Source organism: Oryctolagus cuniculus, chromosome 5 (genome assembly GCF_051225735.1).
Source record: "Oryctolagus cuniculus isolate XC-2025 breed Fujian yellow rabbit chromosome 5, ASM5122573v1, whole genome shotgun sequence".
Lineage (NCBI taxonomy): Eukaryota > Metazoa > Chordata > Mammalia > Lagomorpha > Leporidae > Oryctolagus > Oryctolagus cuniculus.
Window position 1 is genome coordinate 163,156,715 of NC_142871.1, and position 20,174 is coordinate 163,176,888.

At 49.5% G+C, this 20,174-nt stretch overlaps 1 protein-coding gene across 2 annotated transcripts in view; it reads right to left on the minus strand.

Moving 5' to 3' along the window:
* Positions 1–930: 930 nt before the first annotated feature.
* Positions 931–20,174, minus strand: part of DSP (desmoplakin) — a 47,719-nt gene continuing 28,475 nt past the window's right edge. The window contains exons 13-24 of one of the 2 annotated variants that reach the window (XM_089333442.1): positions 17,485–17,611; positions 16,604–16,805; positions 15,792–16,018; positions 14,660–14,826; positions 14,102–14,240; positions 12,681–12,874; positions 11,161–11,323; positions 10,235–10,318; positions 9,696–9,803; positions 8,716–8,814; positions 7,538–8,035; positions 931–4,839 (exon numbers count right to left, since the gene is read on the minus strand). In XM_089333442.1, coding sequence (XP_089189568.1) covers positions 1,591–4,839; positions 7,538–8,035; positions 8,716–8,814; positions 9,696–9,803; positions 10,235–10,318; positions 11,161–11,323; positions 12,681–12,874; positions 14,102–14,240; positions 14,660–14,826; positions 15,792–16,018; positions 16,604–16,805; positions 17,485–17,611 — 5,257 coding nt within the window. In that variant the 3' untranslated portion in view covers positions 931–1,590. Of the gene's footprint in view, positions 4,840–5,740; positions 8,036–8,715; positions 8,815–9,695; positions 9,804–10,234; positions 10,319–11,160; positions 11,324–12,680; positions 12,875–14,101; positions 14,241–14,659; positions 14,827–15,791; positions 16,019–16,603; positions 16,806–17,484; positions 17,612–20,174 lie in introns of both variants that reach the window. The other variant, XM_051855854.3, reaches the window with a different exon arrangement.

A 20,174-nucleotide genomic window follows, 5' to 3' on the forward strand; every position in this document is an offset into this window, starting at 1 on the left:
CATGGCATGCAGACGTCGGCACTCACACTTACTGAATGAAATTAATTTCAAGCCGTCTAAATTAGGAGTGAGGTGTGAGAACAGGCGAGTTGAGGATGAAATGAGTGCTCTGAAGGAAAACTGGCCTGTTCAATAACAGTGCAGTGGACTTCCGGTCTCAATGCCAAAAACCCCCGATAATTGAAGTATTATCCCATCTTGATGGCCTTCTGGATTCTTACAAGTAGTATTTGATTTGCTTCCTTCTTTTCTCTCTGCACCATGTCTTTATTGTATGAACACACGCTGCTGGCACGTGAAAGCTGATTGCTTTATGCATGTCTTCTGGCCCCTTCTATCTGGAAATAACTTGCAGTTAGGGAGCGTCTACATTCCACTGAATTTTTGTAGTACCTAGCTCAATACTCAATATCATAGGTATTCAGTAAAATGTTAGATTTAATGACAAATTTCTGAGTTTCAAAAATTTATCTTTGATTAAAAGGAACACTGCCATCCAACAGAGAACCAAGAATTCTCCTGGAATCCTTTTCATAGATTGAAGAACAATTTTTTTTTCCCTTAGGGGACAAATTTAAACACTTTCTATTCTGAAGACACCCGAAAAAGGAATTCAAGTCATTTTTACGGCTTTTTTTCTTCAAGGCTATGAAGCTGACTTTTGCCAATGCTACTTGACACTCACTGTCCAGAATAAACTAGGTTGCCTATATGTACAAGCTCATTTCTAAGGAAAGTGTACAACATACACTTAAGAAACGCTAGAAGAACCAACTTCAAAAGACCTCCTTCTAGCAAGAATTCTGAACTAAAATTGTTTAAGGTCTTTAACAGGTATTTAGTGAGAAAGTGGTTTTAGATCTATTTTAAATTAAAACCGGCTGCAAAATGCCCTTGTATGGGCAACCTAATAAATAAAAACACAAAAGCTTCAAAAGTCTAAAAGTTTATTGCCAGAATTGCAAACTTCACAAAGATACCTTTTTAAAGTACATAGACAATGTCAAGCAAAATAAACAGAAAACTTTGACCAAAGAAAAGCAAAGACTGCTGCTATCATGCACATATAGTCAAATTAATACCAAACCAAACAAGTATATGAAAGAGTGTATGGGTTATACAATCCACATTCTAAAACTAAAAGACTCACTCTAAAATGCTTGGGTTTGGGGTGGGCTGGGAGGGGGTGTAATTTTCTCTTAATATAGAAAATGAAAATATTTAGATGAGCAACAGAATGACTAAAATCAGTGATCAGTTTTTCTCTCCAGGAATAGAAATTCTGTCCCCAAAAAAGCTCAAGAAGTGACCAGAAATCTAAACAGAGAAGAAACAAATTTTAACTTCAATTTGTGCTATCCTTACAGCTGATCATCATTTCACACACACTACAGCCAAGCGTACTACATCAGATGAGCTAAAAAGATGAAACAGCCTTCGCTATGTGATTTCAAGCACGGCTATGTTTTCTTGAAGCACAGGAAGTTCTACCACTATATCGCAAGCACCAGGTTCTCTTATTTTTATTATCTAATCAAGTGGAAACTCATAGAAATGAGGCCAAAGACACAGCAACCTTTTGCAAGACTACTAGTGCCCTATAGAGCTACTGCTGAAGGAGTAGGAGTAGGAGTAGGAGGAGTTTCCCGTGGCGTCAAAGCTTCCTCTCCGGGACCCGCTGCGCGACCCGGAGCGCGATCCGGAGCGGGATCCGGAGCGGGAGCCCGAGCGGGAGCCCGAGCGGGAGCCGGGCGCGGAGGACATATTGTAGGGGCTGGGCAAGCCCTTGGACGACACGGAGGCGGCTTCCAGAAGGCGCAGCCCGGTGATATCCTCCACCATGGAGCGATTCATGGCATCCCTGTAGGAAATCTTTAACTTGGTTTTGGGGCAGGTGAGGATTTTGGCGTAGCTGCTGGTGTCTTGCAGCCTCTGGGCGGCTCGGCCGTCGATGAACCCCTTGCGGATGGCTTCCTCCGTGCTTATCCTCCCATGCACTTCCGGGTCAACGAGGCCGCCCGTGAGGAACTGGAACTCCAGGAAGCGCTGCCCCGCCTCGTAGGGCAGCCATTTTTCCTTCACCGCCTCCGCCGCCGACATCTTCTTCTTCCCCTTCACGCCCTCGAAGCCAATGAAGGCCTTCTGCGCGGGCTTCAGCCTGGTGGCCATGTCTTGGTCGATCAGGCCCTGGGCGACGGCGTCCTGCAGCGACAGCTTCTGGCCCGTGGTGGGGTGGATGATGCCGCCCGTGCACGCCTGCGCCTCCAGCAGCCTCTGCCCCGTGATGCTATCCACGATGCCCCGCTCTATGCCTTCCGTGATGGAGATCTTCTCCAGGTTCTCCGTGTCGAAGATGGCCGCAATGGGGCTCGACTCCTCCAGCGGATCGGACAGGGAGCTGCTCCTGATGGTCAGATTTCGGACGCTGGAAATGGTGGAGATCTTACTGACGGACTCATGGCGGGAGCTGCTGAACACGTCGTCGCTGACGCTCCCGCCCACGGCGCTGCTGGCGCTGACCCCGTTTTTCAAGGAGATCATGTCAGCGAACTGGGTGAGGCTGAGGCTGCCAGATCGGTACTGATCGAAGAACTTCCTGTCGACCAGGCCCTTGTCAATCGCATCCTGGATGTCATACTGACTGCCTGTCTTCCTGTCGACCAAGACCACCCTGGTGGAGCCGTCTGACCCTGTGATGGTGATCTCCTCCCACTCGCACTCCTGCTCACAGAGCTCTTTGAAGGTTTCGTAATCAATGAGGCCTTTCTTGTAGGCCTCCTGCACGGACATCTCCTTGTTGGTTTCCGGGTCCACTATGACCACTCTGCGCTTGCGCAAGGTGTTCTTTTGCGACGTCTGCACCTGTTTCTTCTTTTCTTTCAGGGGCAGAAGACACAGCCCTGTTTCCTCATCCTTGATGCATCTTTCTTTGAGTTGCAGGTATGTAAGATTTTCTTCAGTGTTGGGATCAAAAAATCCTTTTGTATCATCACTTGGGTCTGAGAGAATCTCACTGAGCTCCTCATTGAAATAGCCCCTCTTGTACGCCATGTCCACCGGTAAGCGATGGCTCTCCTTCGGATCAATGATCCCGCCGGTTGCGATCTGCGCTTCTAGTAAGCGGATGCCATGGCCCTTTTCGATGAGTTCCTTGTTCATGGCTTGGAACAGAGAGATGATGTTTCCCGTCTCGGGGTCGTTGTACCCAGTGACAGCTCGCTCTGCAGACAGGAGCTTCTCTTTGAACTCAATTCCCACCAGACCTCTTTTGTAGGCTTCCTCCACGGGTAACCTCAGGTTGCTCACGGGATCCACGATAAAGCCAGTTGCGGCTTGGGCTTCCAGCAACTCCAAAGCCGTCCCAGGTCGGACCAAGCCAATTTTCATGGCCTCATAAATGCCAAGCTTCTGTTTTGTGGTCTCATTGTATATGCCTGCTATGCAGCTTGAACCCTGGAGGAAGTCCTTAATCCTCTCTCCGACCTCGTCGTAGGAAATCGCACCTGATTCCAGTTCATTTACGGTGGACGGTCTCAGGATGCCGGAATCCACCAGCTCGGTGACGGTCACGGGTTGTCTGATTCCTTGGAAGGACATGCTTCTCTTCTGTACTGACAGCAAGAGCAGGCCCGTGTGGGGCTCGATCCTGCACCGCTCCCTCAGCTGCAGGTAGCTGACCTTCTTTTTGGTGACTGGATCCACAAAGTTTTTCTGACTGTCTCGGGGATCATTCAGGGACCGATACACATCTCTGTCAATCAGCCCACGGGCCAGAGCGACATCTTTCGGCAGAAAGACACTGTTCACAGGGTCTACGACGCCCCCGGAAGCAAGCTGGGCTTCCAGCAGGCGCATTCCAGTTTCCCTGTCAATCAAATTTTTCTTGATGGCTTCCGAAACAGATACTGTCTTGCCTGAAAATGGGTCATCGAAGCCGGTGATGGCTTTCTCTGCTGTATAGATTTGCTGCCGGTCGTCAAAGTCGATGAGGTCCCGAGCGATGGCATTGTCCACGGTCAGTTTCTCGTTCCGATGGGGGTCGATGATGCCGCCAGTAGCTGCCTGGGCCTCCAGGAGCATGACCGTGGACTCTGGGCTGATCAACTTCTTTCTCTTGGCCTCTACCAAGGAATACTTATCCTTGGGAGAGGCAGACGCCCCCGCGATGGCCCCTGCACCCCGAAGGAAAGGCTGGATTTCAGAAGCAACCTCTTCCACTGACTTCTTCCCTTTCAACAGTTTGTCCAGGGTCGTCTTGTCAATCAGCTGGCACTCGTAGAGCTGCATGGCCGTCACCTTCTTCCTGAGCCCGTCAAACACCAGCTTGGAGGAGTCGACGGTCCACTCGTACTCGGTCTGGGTCTCGCGATGGGACCCGTAGGGGCGCTGCCTGAGCTTATCGATCTCCCTCTGCAGGCGGGAGCGCTCCGTCTCCAGCTGCGACTGCGTCTCCCTGCTGGAGTCCTCCAGCTTGCGCCTGCACCTCTCCTCGATCCGCTTGATCTCCGCCTGGAGCCGTTCGATCTCGCTCCGAAGGCTGTTCTTCTCGCGCTCGCTCTTCTCCCTCTCTGACTCTATCTTCCGGATGGCCTCCTCCTTGCGGGAGTACTGCGTCTTCCACTGATTCAGGTCGTTCTGGATTTGCTGTTTCTCGCACTCCAGGCGCTGTTTGACCCTGGCTTCGGCCTCGAGCGTTGCTTTGGCGCGGTTCAGCTCATCCTCCAGCCTCTGCAGCCTGGCCTTGTCTTGCTCCAGGACTTTGATTTTCACCAAGAGGCTCTCTCTCTCCTGCACTACCTGAGTGCATTGAGTCTTTGATTCCTGAATCCTGTTAGATGCCTAGAATTTAAAAAGAAAGAAAAGAGAAAAAAATAATGCTTTGATCATAGCATGACTACCACAATTTAATCTCTTCCTATCTTTAAAAAAAACAAACATGTATAATTATCTTTCCTGTTTTTTCTGGATATATTGTTAGTTATCTTATGGATTCATGGAAAAATTCTGTAGATTTATGAGTATTTGCCACTCTTATAAGTGGCTTCATACTTTAGATTTCCATAAAGGAACTGTTGAACTGTCTTATTCTTAATCATTATGCTTTAAAAAACATGGGGAGTTTCGTCATCCTACCTGCCCTGAACCACATCTCACCAGCCATAGCTATTCTACCACATTTAATAAAACAATACACATATACACAGGTATACACACACCCCACCCAGCCCCACACAAATATTGTCTACAGAGGTCAAATATATTAGAAATTAAAAATTATTTTTATATTAGGAGTTAAAAGACGGCAAAACCAAGTAAGAAACACATTAAGGTCATGATGAAAAGAGAACAGGAACGCATGCAGGAAAATCATCTAAGCAAGCAAGCAAGAGTGGTTTTACATGGCATAAGGGAAGTCGCAGATCACTAGACGAGAGCTGTCTTCCCGAAAGAGTGGGACGTTAGGAGGACGCGATCTCACATCCCAGACTTTCTTAAACGCGCAGCCAAACATGCTGCATACAGGTTGGCCCTGGAAGCAGTGGCAGAACAGAAGGGCAAGCCAAGCCAAGCCGTGACGTCATCGTAAAGCGGTTATCTGGATTACGGCAAGCAGCAGCAGAACAGAAGGGAAATGAGGACATGCAGAGGCATCCATGTGAGTAGCAAGAGCACAGTTCAGCTGAGAGTGCACTACGTCATCTGACAAACAGTGAAGCTGTGATCAAATATTTGTGAATACCTCTAAAGCCTGCTTTTGGAATTTCTCAATTTCCTGTCTCAAATTTTCCCTCTCTCTCTGTAAATCATTAAGCAGGCCCTGCAGCTCCAGGGTTCGGTTGTTGCTGATCTGCAGCTGGCTCCTGAGCTCGGAGATGGTGGCGTTTTTGTCGCTGTCCGCCTCGCTCCGGCCCCGCCGCAGGTCGTCGTACTCCAGCCTGAGGTTCCGCAGCTCTTCCTCCAGCATCAGGTGCTCCTTGGTCAGGTTCTCCGTGAGCGACTGCAGCCGCTCGATCTCGATTTTGCTTTCGTTCAAGCTTCGGCTTTTATCTTCTATCGCCTTCTGGAAGTGCTCGTTCCTCAAGTGAGCCTGTTTGACGTTCTCCTGTTCCTGGAGCAGCTGCCGCCGCAGGGCCTCGACCTCGGAGGAGAGCCTCCTCAGATCCTCCTGAGCCCTCTGCCTCTCCCGCAGGTGGCCATCCGACACGTCCCTCTGCTGCCGGAGCTCGTCCTCGCTCCTCTTCTTGACAATGGACGCCTGCTCCAGCTGCTGGGTCAGGCTGGTGATTTTGACGGCCTGCTCCTTCAGAGACCTCCGCATGGCCTCCAGCTCCTCGTCCAGCTTCTTCCTCTTGGCAGAGTCTTCCGAGGCTGCCCTCTTCAGCCAGCTGAGCTCCTCCTCCACCTTCTGCTTCTGCACCTGCAGCTCCTTCAGGGAGCCCTGGAACCGCGCGATGTCCTGGTCCTTCACGCTCCTCTCCTGGGAGACCCTTTCGTAGTCGAGCCGCAGCCGGCTTAGCTCCTGCTCCTGAGCCTTCAGCTTGCCCATCGCCTCGGTGGCGCTGCTGTTTGCTTTCTGCAGATCGTACTGGACCCTTTGCAGTTTCGCGTTCTCCTCCTCCAGGCACTTGCGTTCGTTGGTTTCTTTGTCGATCAGCTGTTTTAATCTTTCGATCTCCTTGTTTTTGTCCTGGATGGTCTTGGCAGCATCGTCGAGGGACTGCTTGTAGCGCAGGCTCTCTTCCGTGCGCATCTGAGTGACCTGCCGCAGCTCCACCTCCAGCTGCTGTTTCCTCTGCGACATCTCTGAGCCGGTCGCCTTCTGCTGCTGCACGTTCTCCTCCACCCTGCGGAGGTTCTCGGTGGTCTGCGACAGGGTGGTCTTCAGCCTCTTGATCTCTTCCGACAAGCTCCGGTTCTCTCGGGTCAGGGTGTCTATCTGTGCGCGGTAGCCGCTCGTGTCCTCCTCTTTCTGCATGGTGAGCTGGTGGATGGTGGTCTTGGTGATGTTGATCTCCGTCTCGAACTGGTTTTTTAAGCTAATGATCTCCTCATCGTAACTGTTTCTTACCTTACCAAGTTCATTCTCATATTCCCAGCGGCGCCTGGCCTCCTCCTGGAACTCAGCTTTGAGTCTCTCGATCTCCTTGTTTTTGTCCTGGATGGTCTTGGCCGCCTCCTCCAGGGACTGCTTGTGCCGCGCGTTGTCCTCCGAGCGCTGCTGGATGACCTGCTTGAGCTCGACCTCCAGGTGCTGCTTCTTCTGCAGGATCTCGGAGCCAGAGGCCTTCTGCTGCAGGGCGCTCTCCTCCGCCCGCCGCCGCTGCTCGGTGGCCTGCAGGATGCTGTCGTTGAGCCGCACGATCTCGTCCTTCAGATCGCGGTTCTCCCTGGACAGCCTGTCCAGCTGGTTCCTAAGATTTTTGGAATCGTCCTCTTTTTGCATGGATATCTCCTTGATGGTGGTCTTCGTAATGTTAATCTCTGTTTCATACTTGTTCCTTAAATTACTCATCTCCTCATTATAGTGGTTTCTTACCTTTGCCAGCTCATTTTCATATTCTCTCTTCCGGGCGCCCTCCTCCTGCAACAGAACCCTCAGCCTCTCTATCTCGTACTCCTTCTCCTTGATGGCTTTCTCAGACTCCAGCTTCTGCCAGCCAAGGCTCTCCTTCTCGCTCTGCCTGGCCTTCTGCAGCTGGTCATAGTCGCTCTTCTGCTGGTCGAATCTGTCCTCCATGGTCTTTCTCCTTCTCTTCTCGTCCTCGATCTCGTAAGTCAGCCGGGTGATCTTCTCATTGAGCTCTTTGATTTGGCCGTAGCACTTGTCGAGGTTCTGCTTGGCTGACTTGCCGTCCAGCTCCGCTTGCCTCTTGAGCTCCTCCAGGCTCACGAGCTTCGCTTTGAACTGGGAACACTCTGCCTGGTATTTCTGCAGGTTCTGATCCAGGAATTTGTTCTTATTGCAGTTTTCCGAATTGGCATCTCGGGCCAGTCTGAGCTCCTCTTCCAGAACCTCAATCTTGGTATTTTTCAGCTGCGGAAGGGAAAGCAGGAATTATGTTGCGCTCACACCACAAGAAAGCGGCAGCTCCCCCCTCCTCCCAGGCCACTGTGCACACTTCTTTTTCCACACCCACACACATGTGTAGAGCGTGATCCAAGGAAAAACTAACTGCTAGACAACAACTCGAGAAATCTGGATCCTCATGGTCATTTTTCCATCAGTTGCTGGTTGGCCTGATTTTAGCAAATGATATATCCTGCTTGAGTCTCAGCTTCCTGATCAGTAAAATGAGGTAATTTCATGCGAGACCAAAAGCTTATGGCTCCACATCTGATGTTCCTTTTATGTTATAAAGTAAGCTTCCTTAGAAACTCTCACTCCACTATTAGAAATGAAGAGTAAATTGGGCAAGCATTCACCATGGAAGATTTAAATCCAGCCAGCCCAGGATATGCCTTTCCAAATTTTACACAAAAGACAAAGCAAATTAACTGCCATTTGATAACGATCCCCGAAATCCACGTAAGGCAGTCTTTTGGAGCACGGGCCTGATCCTTGACTTAGGAACAAACTGAATTTTATACTCGATATTTAGAGGACACACAGTTGTAACTGTATGTCTAAATTTTCCTTACAACAAGACAACCAGAATAATATTCAATCCTCTTTTTGTTTCTTTGGTGCACCAAAGAAATATGGAAGGGAGTTACCTTCAGGTCCTCTAAACTCTTCAGCATCTCACTTAAGAATCTGTAATAGTCACCAGATCTTGTCAGTAGCTCTATGTACCGAGCATGGATGTCTGCAGCCTGGAAGAAAAGGAGAGGAAAAATTAATTAATCAAATCAGATCAGATCAAATCCCCAAAAAAGTTCACTTTGGCCAATTTTATTTTTGTAAAAATAACATAATAGTAACATTATTATAATTTTTTTAAGATTTTATTTATTTATTTGACAGACAGAGTTACAGACAGTGAGAGAGAGAGAGAGAGAGAGAGAGAAAGATCCTCCCTCCATTGGTTCACTCCCCAAATGGCTGCGCCGATCCGAAGCCAGGAGCCAGGTGCTTCTCCTGGTCTCCCATGGGGTGCAGGGCCCAAGCACTTCGGCCATCCTCCACTGCCCTCCCGGGCCACAGCAGAGAGCTGGACTGGAAGAAGAGCAACCAGGACTAGAACCGGTGGCCATATGGATGCCGGTGCCGCAGGCGGAGGATTAGCCTAGTGAGCCAAGCGCCGACCCCAACAGTCTAATTTAAGGAGTAAATTCCCCACCTTTCTAGAATGTGCTAGTTCTGAAACCTAGAGGTACAACACAACAAAGGCCAAAAGCTTTGCATTCCTTCCTCGGCACTGGCTTGCTTCCTGCAAGCCCGTCTGACAGGTGATGTCCTCTGACGTCCGTGGGAAGACGCTGTCATTCTATATATTTTCCACTCTCTAGAGGTCTCCCCCCACCCCAAGCAAGAAACCTCAGCCGCATTCTGCAACATATAAATGATACACTCAAGACTGCCACTGATCATTCCCTGAGAAGTACCACATGACGTGGACTCAGGAGGCAGGGAGCATAACCGCCAAATCTACTTGAGGGACGGAGTCCAAGACTGTAGGGAAAACAGGCAAGAGACAGGGAAAAGAGGAGACTGAAGAAGGCAGACAGCAAGAGAAGCGCCATGACACACGTACCTCTTGCATGATCACCCCAGACGGGGACTGCACCATGGATCTCTTGATCGGTATGTTAAGCAGAGTTTCCAGTCCTGACGTGTATGACGCCAGCTGGAGCTCGTAGTCCTGCGGAAGAACAGAGTTAAGGGAGAAACAGCCTACGTGGGCCTAAAGGAGCCACTCACATCGAGAATGCCACAGCTTTAAATCAGCACACTGTATGTTGAAGAACCGACCCCAAAGGCTATAATGTGGCACTACTGTCCCATGGCTAAAATGACACTGTACAACCAAGCCATACATCTTTGTATGCTAGTTAGAGAATTCTGACACACCACTCCACCAGTCTAAAGACTAGCCTGTTCCCATCAACACTGTCAACAAGCAATGAAGTCAAGTTCGTGGATGACAAACGTGACTGGTTTGTTTCAGAGAGAACATATAAAAAGCCATAATCGCTGTCCTCAAAAAGCTTATCAGCTCTGAAGATACTCTGAAATAATGCAGCCCATAATATTCTTGATGAAGCATCAACATTCTTTGTGAAACCAACATACCTTAATTGAATTTGCACAAAGCTCAGCAATTTTTTGTACTTCTTCTGACTTGTCTCGTTTGCCAGATATTTCATTGTGCAAGTTCTAGACAAAAAAAAAGAATATATTTGTAAATGTTTAAGTATACAAATATTTTTAAATAAATATGATTTTTGCTTATTTCCTACGATTGAGTTTGTCCTTCGATTTGTTACTACCTGTACTGGTCTCATATTCTCAGTTACAGCTTAGCAAACAGAAGGCAACTCTTCAGTTTCGTTTTATCTAGAAGAGGCTTCTTCCTAATCGGCACTGCTGCCGGGTGCTCAATTTACAAAGATAACTTTATTATAACATAAGAACAATGTTACATTTATACACTGTACTTTTTTAATGTTCACAATTGCATTTCTTTATAAATATCTCAATTACTTTTCCTCTGGACATTCTTTAAACATTGACAACATGGATGGATAATATAAATATTCATCATTTTAAACCTGGGTACTGGGGCCAGCACTGTGGCACAGCTGGTTAACGCCCTGGCCTGAGGTGCCAGCATCCCATATGGGCGCTGGTTCAAGACCTGGCTGTTCCTCTTTCCATCTAGCTCTCTGCTATGGTCTGGGAAGGCAGCAGAAGATGGCCCAAGTCCTTGGGCCCCTACACCCACGTGGGAGACCCGAAAGAAGCTCATGGGTCCTGGCTTCGAATCAGCACAGCTCTGGCCATTGCAGCCAATTGGAGAGTGAACCATCGGATGGAAGACCTCCCTCTCTCTCTCTCTCTCTCTCTCTGCCTTTCCTCTCCTCTCCCTGTGTAACTCTTTCAAATAAATAAATAAATCTTAAAAAAAAAAAAAACCTGGGTACTGCTGTAAACACCAAGGGAAACACAGTTTACACTGAGCTAACTTCAAAACAGCTGTGGAACAAGTGGGCTTATACCTTCTGCTCATTCAAAAACCGCATGACGGTGTTGGAATCCCCGAATTTCATGGATTCTAAGGAATCCTGGCGGCGTTTGGCGTCATAGAGCCACTTGCAAAAGGCTTGGTAGTTATCGCGGTAATTCCTCAGTTGCTTGATTTGTTTCTCCAAGTCCCATAACCTGGGGAAAACACAGATAACAGAATTCTGGAAGCACTGTTACTATTCCTGTCACGTACAGTTACCCAGAAATTCTACCTGGTGCACACCCAGGCGAAGTGCAAACATCTGCCCACACAACAACTTATGCATGAATGTTCCCAGCAACAATATTTACTCCTGGCCCCCAAATGGACACAGCCCAGGCCACCTATCAGCTGTGGAAAGCATTCACAGCATGCGGTATAAACAAACAATAGAAAATCATCCGGTCATTAACAGGAATGAAAGACATTCAATGAGAAAGAAAATAAGTCCTGAAACACACTACCACATGGATGAATCTTGGAAGCCTTTTCCTCAGTGAAATAAACCAGTCACAAAAGGCCATACACGATGTGAGTCCACTTACATGAAATGTCCGGGAATAGGCAAATCTACGGAGCCAGAAAACTGACTGGTAACTGCTGAGGGCTAGGGGGTTGTGAGCTAATGGAGAGGGATTAGTACTGGGTACCAGCTTCTTAGGAGGATGAAAATTCAGGTGGTACTGGCAGCTGCCTGATCTGAATATAATAAAACCCACTGAATTATATACTGTAAGCAGGTAAATTATATGGTGTGTGAGTTATACCTCAATGGAAAAGTTTTCTGGAAACACCGCTAAAGGGGCCAGCATGGCTAAGCCACTGCTTGTGATGCCAGCATTCCCTGTGAGCACCAGTTCGAGTCCCGGATACTCTATTGCTAATCCAGCTCCATGCTAGCTAAGGGGCCTGGGAAAGCAGCAAAAGATGGCTCAAGTACTTGGACCCCTGCGACCCATGTGAGAAAGCTGGATGGAGCTCCAGGCTTCTGGCTTCGGTTTGGCTCTGCCCCGGCCATGGTGGCTGTTTGGGAAGTGAACCAGCAGATGGAAGCTCTCTCTCTCTCTCTCTCTCTCTCTTCTTCACTGTCTCTCTCTCCTTGTCACTCTTTCATATAAATTAAAAACAAAATAAAAACATTTTAAAAAGCCACTGCCAGTAAAAACGCAATTCAGGAGTTTTTTATGCTTTCATTTGCAATAAGGCTTTTCTTTTATCTAAGAATTCATTTTTATAAAACTTCGGGAAAAGCTCACTCTAAGTAGCTGTGCCTTCCAACAGTCATAACAAGAGCTTACAGGGTACCAAGGAGCCTGTTTAATGGCTCTCGATTGTTTCCAGAAGGTTCTGGAAGACTACCACGATACAATCTCTGATTCAGAGCTGCCCAGAGGCAGTCCATGAGAAAAGCAACCCTGGGGCAGCCGTTGGGCGCAGTGTGTAAGATGCTGCTTGGGACGCCCTTACCCGCTTGACCACCACACGGGGGCAAGCGGGGCGGGGCTGGCGCACCTGTAGTCTATCTGCTTCTCTATCCGCTGCCAGCGGTCCGTCAGCTGTGTGACTTTCTCGCTGAACTTGCCCAGGTCCAGGTCGTACAGCGGATACTGCTGTGAAGTCTGAGAGTGGATCTGCTGGGCTTTCTGCAGCTCCGTCTTCATGGTGGCCAGCAGCGACTTCTTCAAGTTCAAGTCGTTTTTGATTTTCTGCGAGAGTAAAAAGACACCATTCGTATTTTTAAGTGACAACAATCAATCCAGGAAAACAGAGTCATTAGATTGCATTTCCCAGGATTTGTTGTAATAGTCCTGTTTAAAAAATAGTTCCTGTTTAAAAAACAAACAAAAAAGATTCAGGAACAGCGCTGTGGCATAGTGGGTAAAGCCGCTGCCTGAAGTGCCGGCATCCCATGTAGGAGCCATTTCAAGCCTCGGCTGTTCCTCTTCCAATATAGCTCCCTGCTAATGGCCCGGGAAAGCAGTGGAAGATGGCCCAAGTACCTGGGCCCCTGCATCCACATGGGAGACCTGGATGAATCTCTTGACTCCTGGCTTTGGCCTGACCCAGTGCCGGCTGGTGCGCCCATTTGGGGAGTGAACCAGCAGACGGAAGACCTCTTTCTCTCTGCAACTCTGACTTTCAAAATAAATAAGTAAATAAAAAGATGCAATGTGTGAATTACTTGGAGAAATGCTAACATGTCACGTTCCACCCCCAATCCTATTACGTCTATCCAGATACTCAAGGTCCTTGGAAGTCCTGCAGTAGGTAGCAGTTCCACTCAGCGCTCCCCAGACGAATCCCATCAGGAATTATTTGTCCCAACACGAGAGGACAAAGAGTTCATGGAAAATTCAATTCAAAGATTTATTAGAATGCAAAAAAAATCTGAAATTCATGCATTTTTTTCTTCATAAAACACACTGTCCCCAGGCTTTCTGAAAGCCCCTCATATGCATGGGTTTCAGCATTTTTTCCTTTTTTTTTTTTTTCTCTGAAATAAACTTATCTTTTAAGTCTGTTTTCTACAAACTTTCTGACATCACTCACAGTTCCTCTAACCTGGTCTGGAAAATGGATTCAGGGGATGATGACTGGTACCAACCATACATGCCCAACGAACCCGGAAACCTTCACAACTCCCAAAAACCTAGTGAGGCTTCTAACTGGGAACTGAGTTTCCTGTAAACTGGCCACTGACAGAGAGACAGGAATCTCTCATCTGCAGGTTCACTCCCCAGATGCTGCTAAAGTTAGGACCGGGCCAGGCCACAGCGAGGAGGCATCACCTGCTGCCTCCCAGGGTCTGCATCAGCAGGAGGCTGGAGTCAGAAGCCAGAGCCAGGACTCAAACCCAGGTACTCTGAAGTGGGATGCAGGCATCTTCACCACTAGACCAAATGCCCGCTCCAGATCGCAGCCTTCCAAGTTACCTTCAGTCCACAGCGGTAGGCTTCCACTTTATCCAGGTCCAGGCAAACAGTTTCCTCTTCGGTGAGCCTGGCTTCGTAAACCTTCAGCATGTCTTCAGACTGCAGAATGGCTTGGAGCAAGGCTCTAACTGTGCACAAGCTGGAACAAGCAGGAACAACATTGCCAGTGACACAATTAGACGGGGAACCCTCGGCTCTCACCACTATTAACGGACAGACCCATTAGAGCCGATGAAATTTTATTTTGCCTATGTTATGAGCTGCAGGAGCGGTATCCTTTTCCTCTCTGTCATGATGCAGACATTTCGCACTCCCTGGGGCATTAGAAGGTATGGCCCTAGGAGTAGAGCTCACTTCTAGGATGCACTAGACTTCAGCATGGTGGGATTTACCGGAGACTAGAGGACATTCTCTCGAAACCACAGAAGAATGGAAGTAAGTCACCAGGAAAGAGACCAACAATCACGCACGCAGAGCGTTTATACTGCATGCAAAGGACGTCTAACGGGAGCGAAGCTTGCGAAAGGCAGAGCACTGAGGCGGGGCCGCCGCGGTCACCTGTTCAAGTAGCCGTCGGTGACGCCGTTGATGTTTTCCAGTTTCTGAAACAGCCCGAAGACTTCGTTCTGCAGGTAGCAGTACTTCTCGGAGCCTCTGAAGTTGGCCAGCATATCTTTCAGCTGGTTGAGGACCTCGGCAAGTGCCTGCGAATCGTTCTGCACACTCTTCCGAAGGAGGGGAGAGGTGTGATTTCTTTTTAGTGAATAAATTTCTGACGTACAATACGCCACTTCAACAGACACAGCAAAATGACTGCTACAGGCGAACACGTTAACGTATCCGTCACCTTCCATAGCTGCCTTGTGTACCCTCTGATCTACACCTCCCCATCCTCTCTGTCCTCACTGCTGGCAGCCACCACTTTGCCCTCTGTTCCTACACAGTGGACTTTCTTTAAGATTCCACACATGCGTAGGCTCGTGGGGTATTCGTCACCTGGTGCCAGACTTATTTCACTGAACACAACATCCTCCAGGCTCGTCCGTGTTCTTGCACGTGGAAGTACCTCCTTTTTCAAGGCTGAATAGTACTCCACTGTGGTGTGCGTATGTGCCACAACTCACACAACGACACTCATGAAGTAGCTCTATGAATCTTAGGATCATTTTTTACCTTTGAAAATCCTACTAAATGTCAAGGATTCAAGAAAGAGAGGCAGAACTGACCCTTTGTTTCTTACTGGAGAATGGCCCTCTTACTTAGACCACCTCACTCGGACACTCCAATGTGGCACACCGGACACGGCTGAGCAGAGGAGGTGACACACCTGGGCCACGTCGCGGCTCTGCCGATGGCTTCTGGACCTCGCCCCACCAACCGAATCCCTCCATGTCAGTTCCCGATCTATAAAGGCAATTCCACCTCGTGCCCCTATCAATCTAACGCTCGTGAAAACTTTTGAAATAAACAAAAGGAGAAACATACAAAGGACAAATGGCTGAAAAGTAGTCTGACCCACAACCCATCAGCAAGGGTGGCTTAACCCCCTCCTGAGGACCTTCGACAAATTTGGAAACGGGGGGGGGGGTGGTCCTGCCGGAAGTCCGTGTCCCTGAGGGTCGATGTTGCTCGCCTACAGCACTTCTGTTCGCTTGCACGTGGACCAGGCCAAGCGTCAGGCGGTGCCTACCTTGAGCTCGTTGATCTTCACTGTGATGTGGTGTGAGGAGCCCTGGTCGGTCAGGAGGAGGTTCCTGAGGGCCATCCTGCCCTCACAGTGCTCCATCTGCCGGCGAATCTTCTGCAGTTCCAACAACATCCACGTTTCCTGCTTGTCATTTTCTCGGTTGGCTTCAATGACTTTGTTATGGTTGACGTCTTGGCAGGAACCAACGTGGGTGATTTCCGTTGTGGTCACTGCACAAACAAGTGAGGACCACAGAAATCAGAACTCCTGGCTGCCAAGGGCGCTAGGCCTCCAACATCATCCACACTCCCTAGAAGCATACCTACTCTTTTGATTTGGTTCTGAACTTGTAATATACATACAACTGCTGTGACTCAGATGGGGTCTGTCCCTAAGAGTGCCTGTGCTGGGGCTTGGTTGCTAGTGTTACAGCAAGAGGTGAAGAGTGGTGGAAATGACTGCGGGTACCAACCCCAGGGAAGGGCGGAAGCCCCTCTCTCAGCGGTGGGTTAGGTCTCTCGAGAAGGGGTTATTAGACAGTGAGGGCACCAACACTCCCGGCCCGTCCTGCCTGCAGCCATTTCTCTTTCTGCTCTGCAAGCTAAGATGCAGCTGGAAGGCCCTCACCAGAAACCAGGCCACGTGGACTTCCCAGCCACCAGAATCCTGAGCCCAAGAAACTTTTTCGTGACAAATCACCCAGCTTTGGGAATTTGGTTCTAGCAACACGAAGAGGGGTGCAAACAATACCTTCCAAAGGAATGGCTCGGAGGCTAGTTTTACACAAAGCATTGAGAGAGCTGGCCACAGCTGACCTGTCTGGTGCTGGGGGTGGCCTGGGAGCTGGATGACCAGGGTCTGGTAATGTTTCTGGGCGTCGGTGAACTGGGACTGTATCTTCCGCTTGTCATCGTCCCCGAACATCTCTGAGCCTTGGCTGTTCCTGATGAACTCTTGGTAGTGTAACTCGAGGTCGGCGATCGTCTTCATGTAGTCTTCCTGCCGCATGGTTTTCAGCTGGAGGAAAAGCACAAAGCAGGCACGTGCGGTTCGCGATGTGTCACCGGCTCTGCAGTGCCACCAAGAACAGCCGGCTGGAAAATGTCCCCACGAGACCGGGCTGGAGGCGACACACATCGGTGGCCCGCTACAACATAAAAGGTCTTGGAGCGTCTACACCTTGCTCCTCAATGCTTTCCAATTTTCTCCCATGGCGTCTCTTCTTCAAATGAAACACTATCTGGAAGGCCCGCACACAAAGCTGCTCTGGCTAATGAGAAAAAAAGGGGGCTCAGGGGCCTCAAAACATGCCCACTCTGTGCCCCCTCCTTACATTTGTTCATTCCTGTCACCCCGACAGGACCCTGGACCTGGGATTCTTCAGACCACAACTTGAGAGCCACGGATTAGAACAACTAATGCTTTGGGGTGTCCCATGAATGTGACCCCACCTTCTCCCATGAGCACCAGAAATGGTTTGTGACCAAACTTTCCCCCTGCAGCCAACAAGAATTAGAGGACCCACGCCGCTGGCTTCTCAGCTCATGGTAATTATGCTTCGCGTCCTCTCCTCACCAGCCCCGCGCCGACTCCTCCCGGTCTCTGCGAGAGGGGCCCCCACCTCCAGGAAGGCTGAGCTCTCTCCTGATGAGATGCAGTGGCGCACTGCAGGCAGCCGGGGGCACTGAGGACTCACCTTGGCAATGGTCATGGCCCTGATCTTCTCAATGTCGATCATGCAGTAGTGCCAGGACACCAGGCTCTTCATGTTGATGTACAGCTGGTTCCAGAGGGCCAAGATGGCCTCATAGTACTGCTCAATCCTAGGAGGCACAGAGGGACAGGGCGCTAGAACCAGACAGCCACGCCTCACCGCCCGCAGGAAGCCGGCCATGCTTACAGCAATCCCTAACAAAGCGACAGGCACAGGTGCGACTTCCGAAACTGTCAGCATTCCGTACTCCCCAGAAGTGATCTCAATTGTATGTGCAATAGTCTCGATCATTCAGGTCATTCTGGCTGCAATATGCGGTGGATTTTTTTTTTCCTGTTTTGTTTCTCAGCAATTTTTCATTGACAGAGGCCTGAGGCAGGGTGGCAGGGGCACCGGTTGTGTGTAAGCGACAGCTCAGGGGGGTTTTCCTCGCTATGCCATGTGGGGTTGATGATTCCCATACAGAAGGTTTAACAAGAACCTGTGGTCAGAAGCCTGTGAAGTGAACACCCTGCCTACGGAAGAGCGCACAGTCATATGGGAGGCATTGTAAATGTGCAGCTCAGGCCGGCGCCGCGGCTCACTAGGCTAATCCTCCGCCTAGCGGCGCCGGCACACCGGGTTCTAGTCCCGGTCGGGGCGCCGGATTCTGTCCCGGTTGCCCCTCTTCCAGGCCAGCCCTCTGCTGTGGCCAGGGAGTGCAGTGGAGGATGGCCCAAGTGCTTGGGCCCTGCACCCCATGGGAGACCAGGAGAAGCACCTGGCTCCTGGCTCCTGCCATCGGATCAGCGCGGTGCGCCGGCCGCAGCGCGCCAGCCGCGGCGGCCATTGGAGGGTGAACCAACGGCAAAAGGAAGACCTTTCTCTCTGTCTCTCTCTCTCACTGTCCACTCTGCCTGTCAAAAAATAAAAAAAAAAAAAAAAAAAAAAAAAAAAATGTGCAGCTCCATGTAAAAGGACTCATTTTCTAGGACTTCAAAACGCACTTTGAAAAGTAACTTATATTTCAAGGGTACTTCAAAAAGTCTGTGGAAAATGGAATTAAAACCTAAGTTTATTTTGGTGCCAAATTTTTTTTGAAATCCATGTGTAGTTTTTTCATGATATGCATTTCCATGAAATTTTTGAAGGTTTTGCTTATGCATGGATTTTTTTTTTTTTTTTTTTTGGACAGGCAGAGTGGACAGTGAGAGAGAGAGACAGAGAGAAAGGTCTTCCTTCCTTTTGCCATTGGTTCACCCTCCAATGGCCGCCGCGGCCGGCGCGCTGTGGCTGGCGCATCGTGCTGATCCAAAGCCAGGAGCCAGGTGCTTCTCCCGGTCTCCCATGCGGGTGCAGGGCCCAAGCACTTGGGCCATCCTCCACTGCACTCCTGGGCCATAGCAGAGAGCTGGCCTGGAAGAGGGGCAACCGGGACAGAATCCGACGCCCTGACTGGGACTAGAACCCAGTGTGCCAGCGCCACAAGGCGGAGGATTAGCCTAGTGAGCCACGGCGCCGGCTATGCATAGATTTCAAATACGTTTGCAACAAATAAACTTATCTTTTAATTCCATATTTTTATAGGCTTTTTGAAGTAGCCTCATATTCTCTCCAGTCATCCTACACAGTCAGGTTTTCTTTTAATACATTTTAAAATTTTTATTATTTATTTTTCTATTTTTTATTTTCTCTCTCTCTCTCTTTTTTTTTTTTTTTTTTTTTTTGGACAGGCAGAGTGGACAGTGAGAGAGACAGAGAGAAAGGTCTTCCTTCCGTTGGTTCACCCCCAATGGCCGCTGTGGCCGGCACGTTGCACTGATCCGAAGCCAGGAGCCAGGAGCCAGGTGCCCACAATGCAGGTGCAGGGCCTGAGGACCTGGGCCATCCTCCACTGCCTTCCTGGGCCACAGCAGAGAGCTGGACTGGAAGAGGAGCAACCGGGACTAGCACCCAGTGCCCATATGGGATGCCGGCACCACAGGTGGAGGATTAACCAAGTGAGCCACGGTGCCAGCCCTAAAATTTTATTTATTTTTATTTACTTGAAGGCACAGAGACACAGACAGACAGGCATAGATCCTTCCTCCACTGGTTCACTCCCCAGTTGCCTGCAACAACTAGGGATGGGGCCAGGCCACAGCCAGGAGCCAAAAATTCAACAGGGGCCACCCACATGGGTGGGAGGGACTCGAATACTAGAGGCACCACCTGCAGCCCCCCAGGGGTGCACTATCAGGAAGCTGGAATCAGAAGTGGGGCCGGGACTTGAACCCGGACACTGATCCTATATGCAGGTTTCCCAAGAGGTGTCTTAACCCAGCGCCCATGGCCAGATACTCTTTCCTACCCTCCGACAATACCAGCGTCTTCAACACAGAACTCGGGGACACAGAGAAGCTAACGGTCACAGGTTCCTTTTCAGGAGGCCATTCTGGTAATGAACTTCTCTTTTTTTCACTTTACAAAAAATGTATTGTTTTTAAATTATTTATTTGAAAGGCAGAGAGAGACAGCGACAGAGATCTCCCATCTGCTGATTCACCCCCGCCAAATGCCCACAACAGCTGAGCTGGGCCAGGTCGGAGCCAGGAACCAAGAACACAATCCAGGTCTCCCACAAGGGTGGCAGAGACCCCACCGGCTGAGCCACCGCCTGCTGCCTCCCGGGTGTGCACTGTTAGTTGGACGCT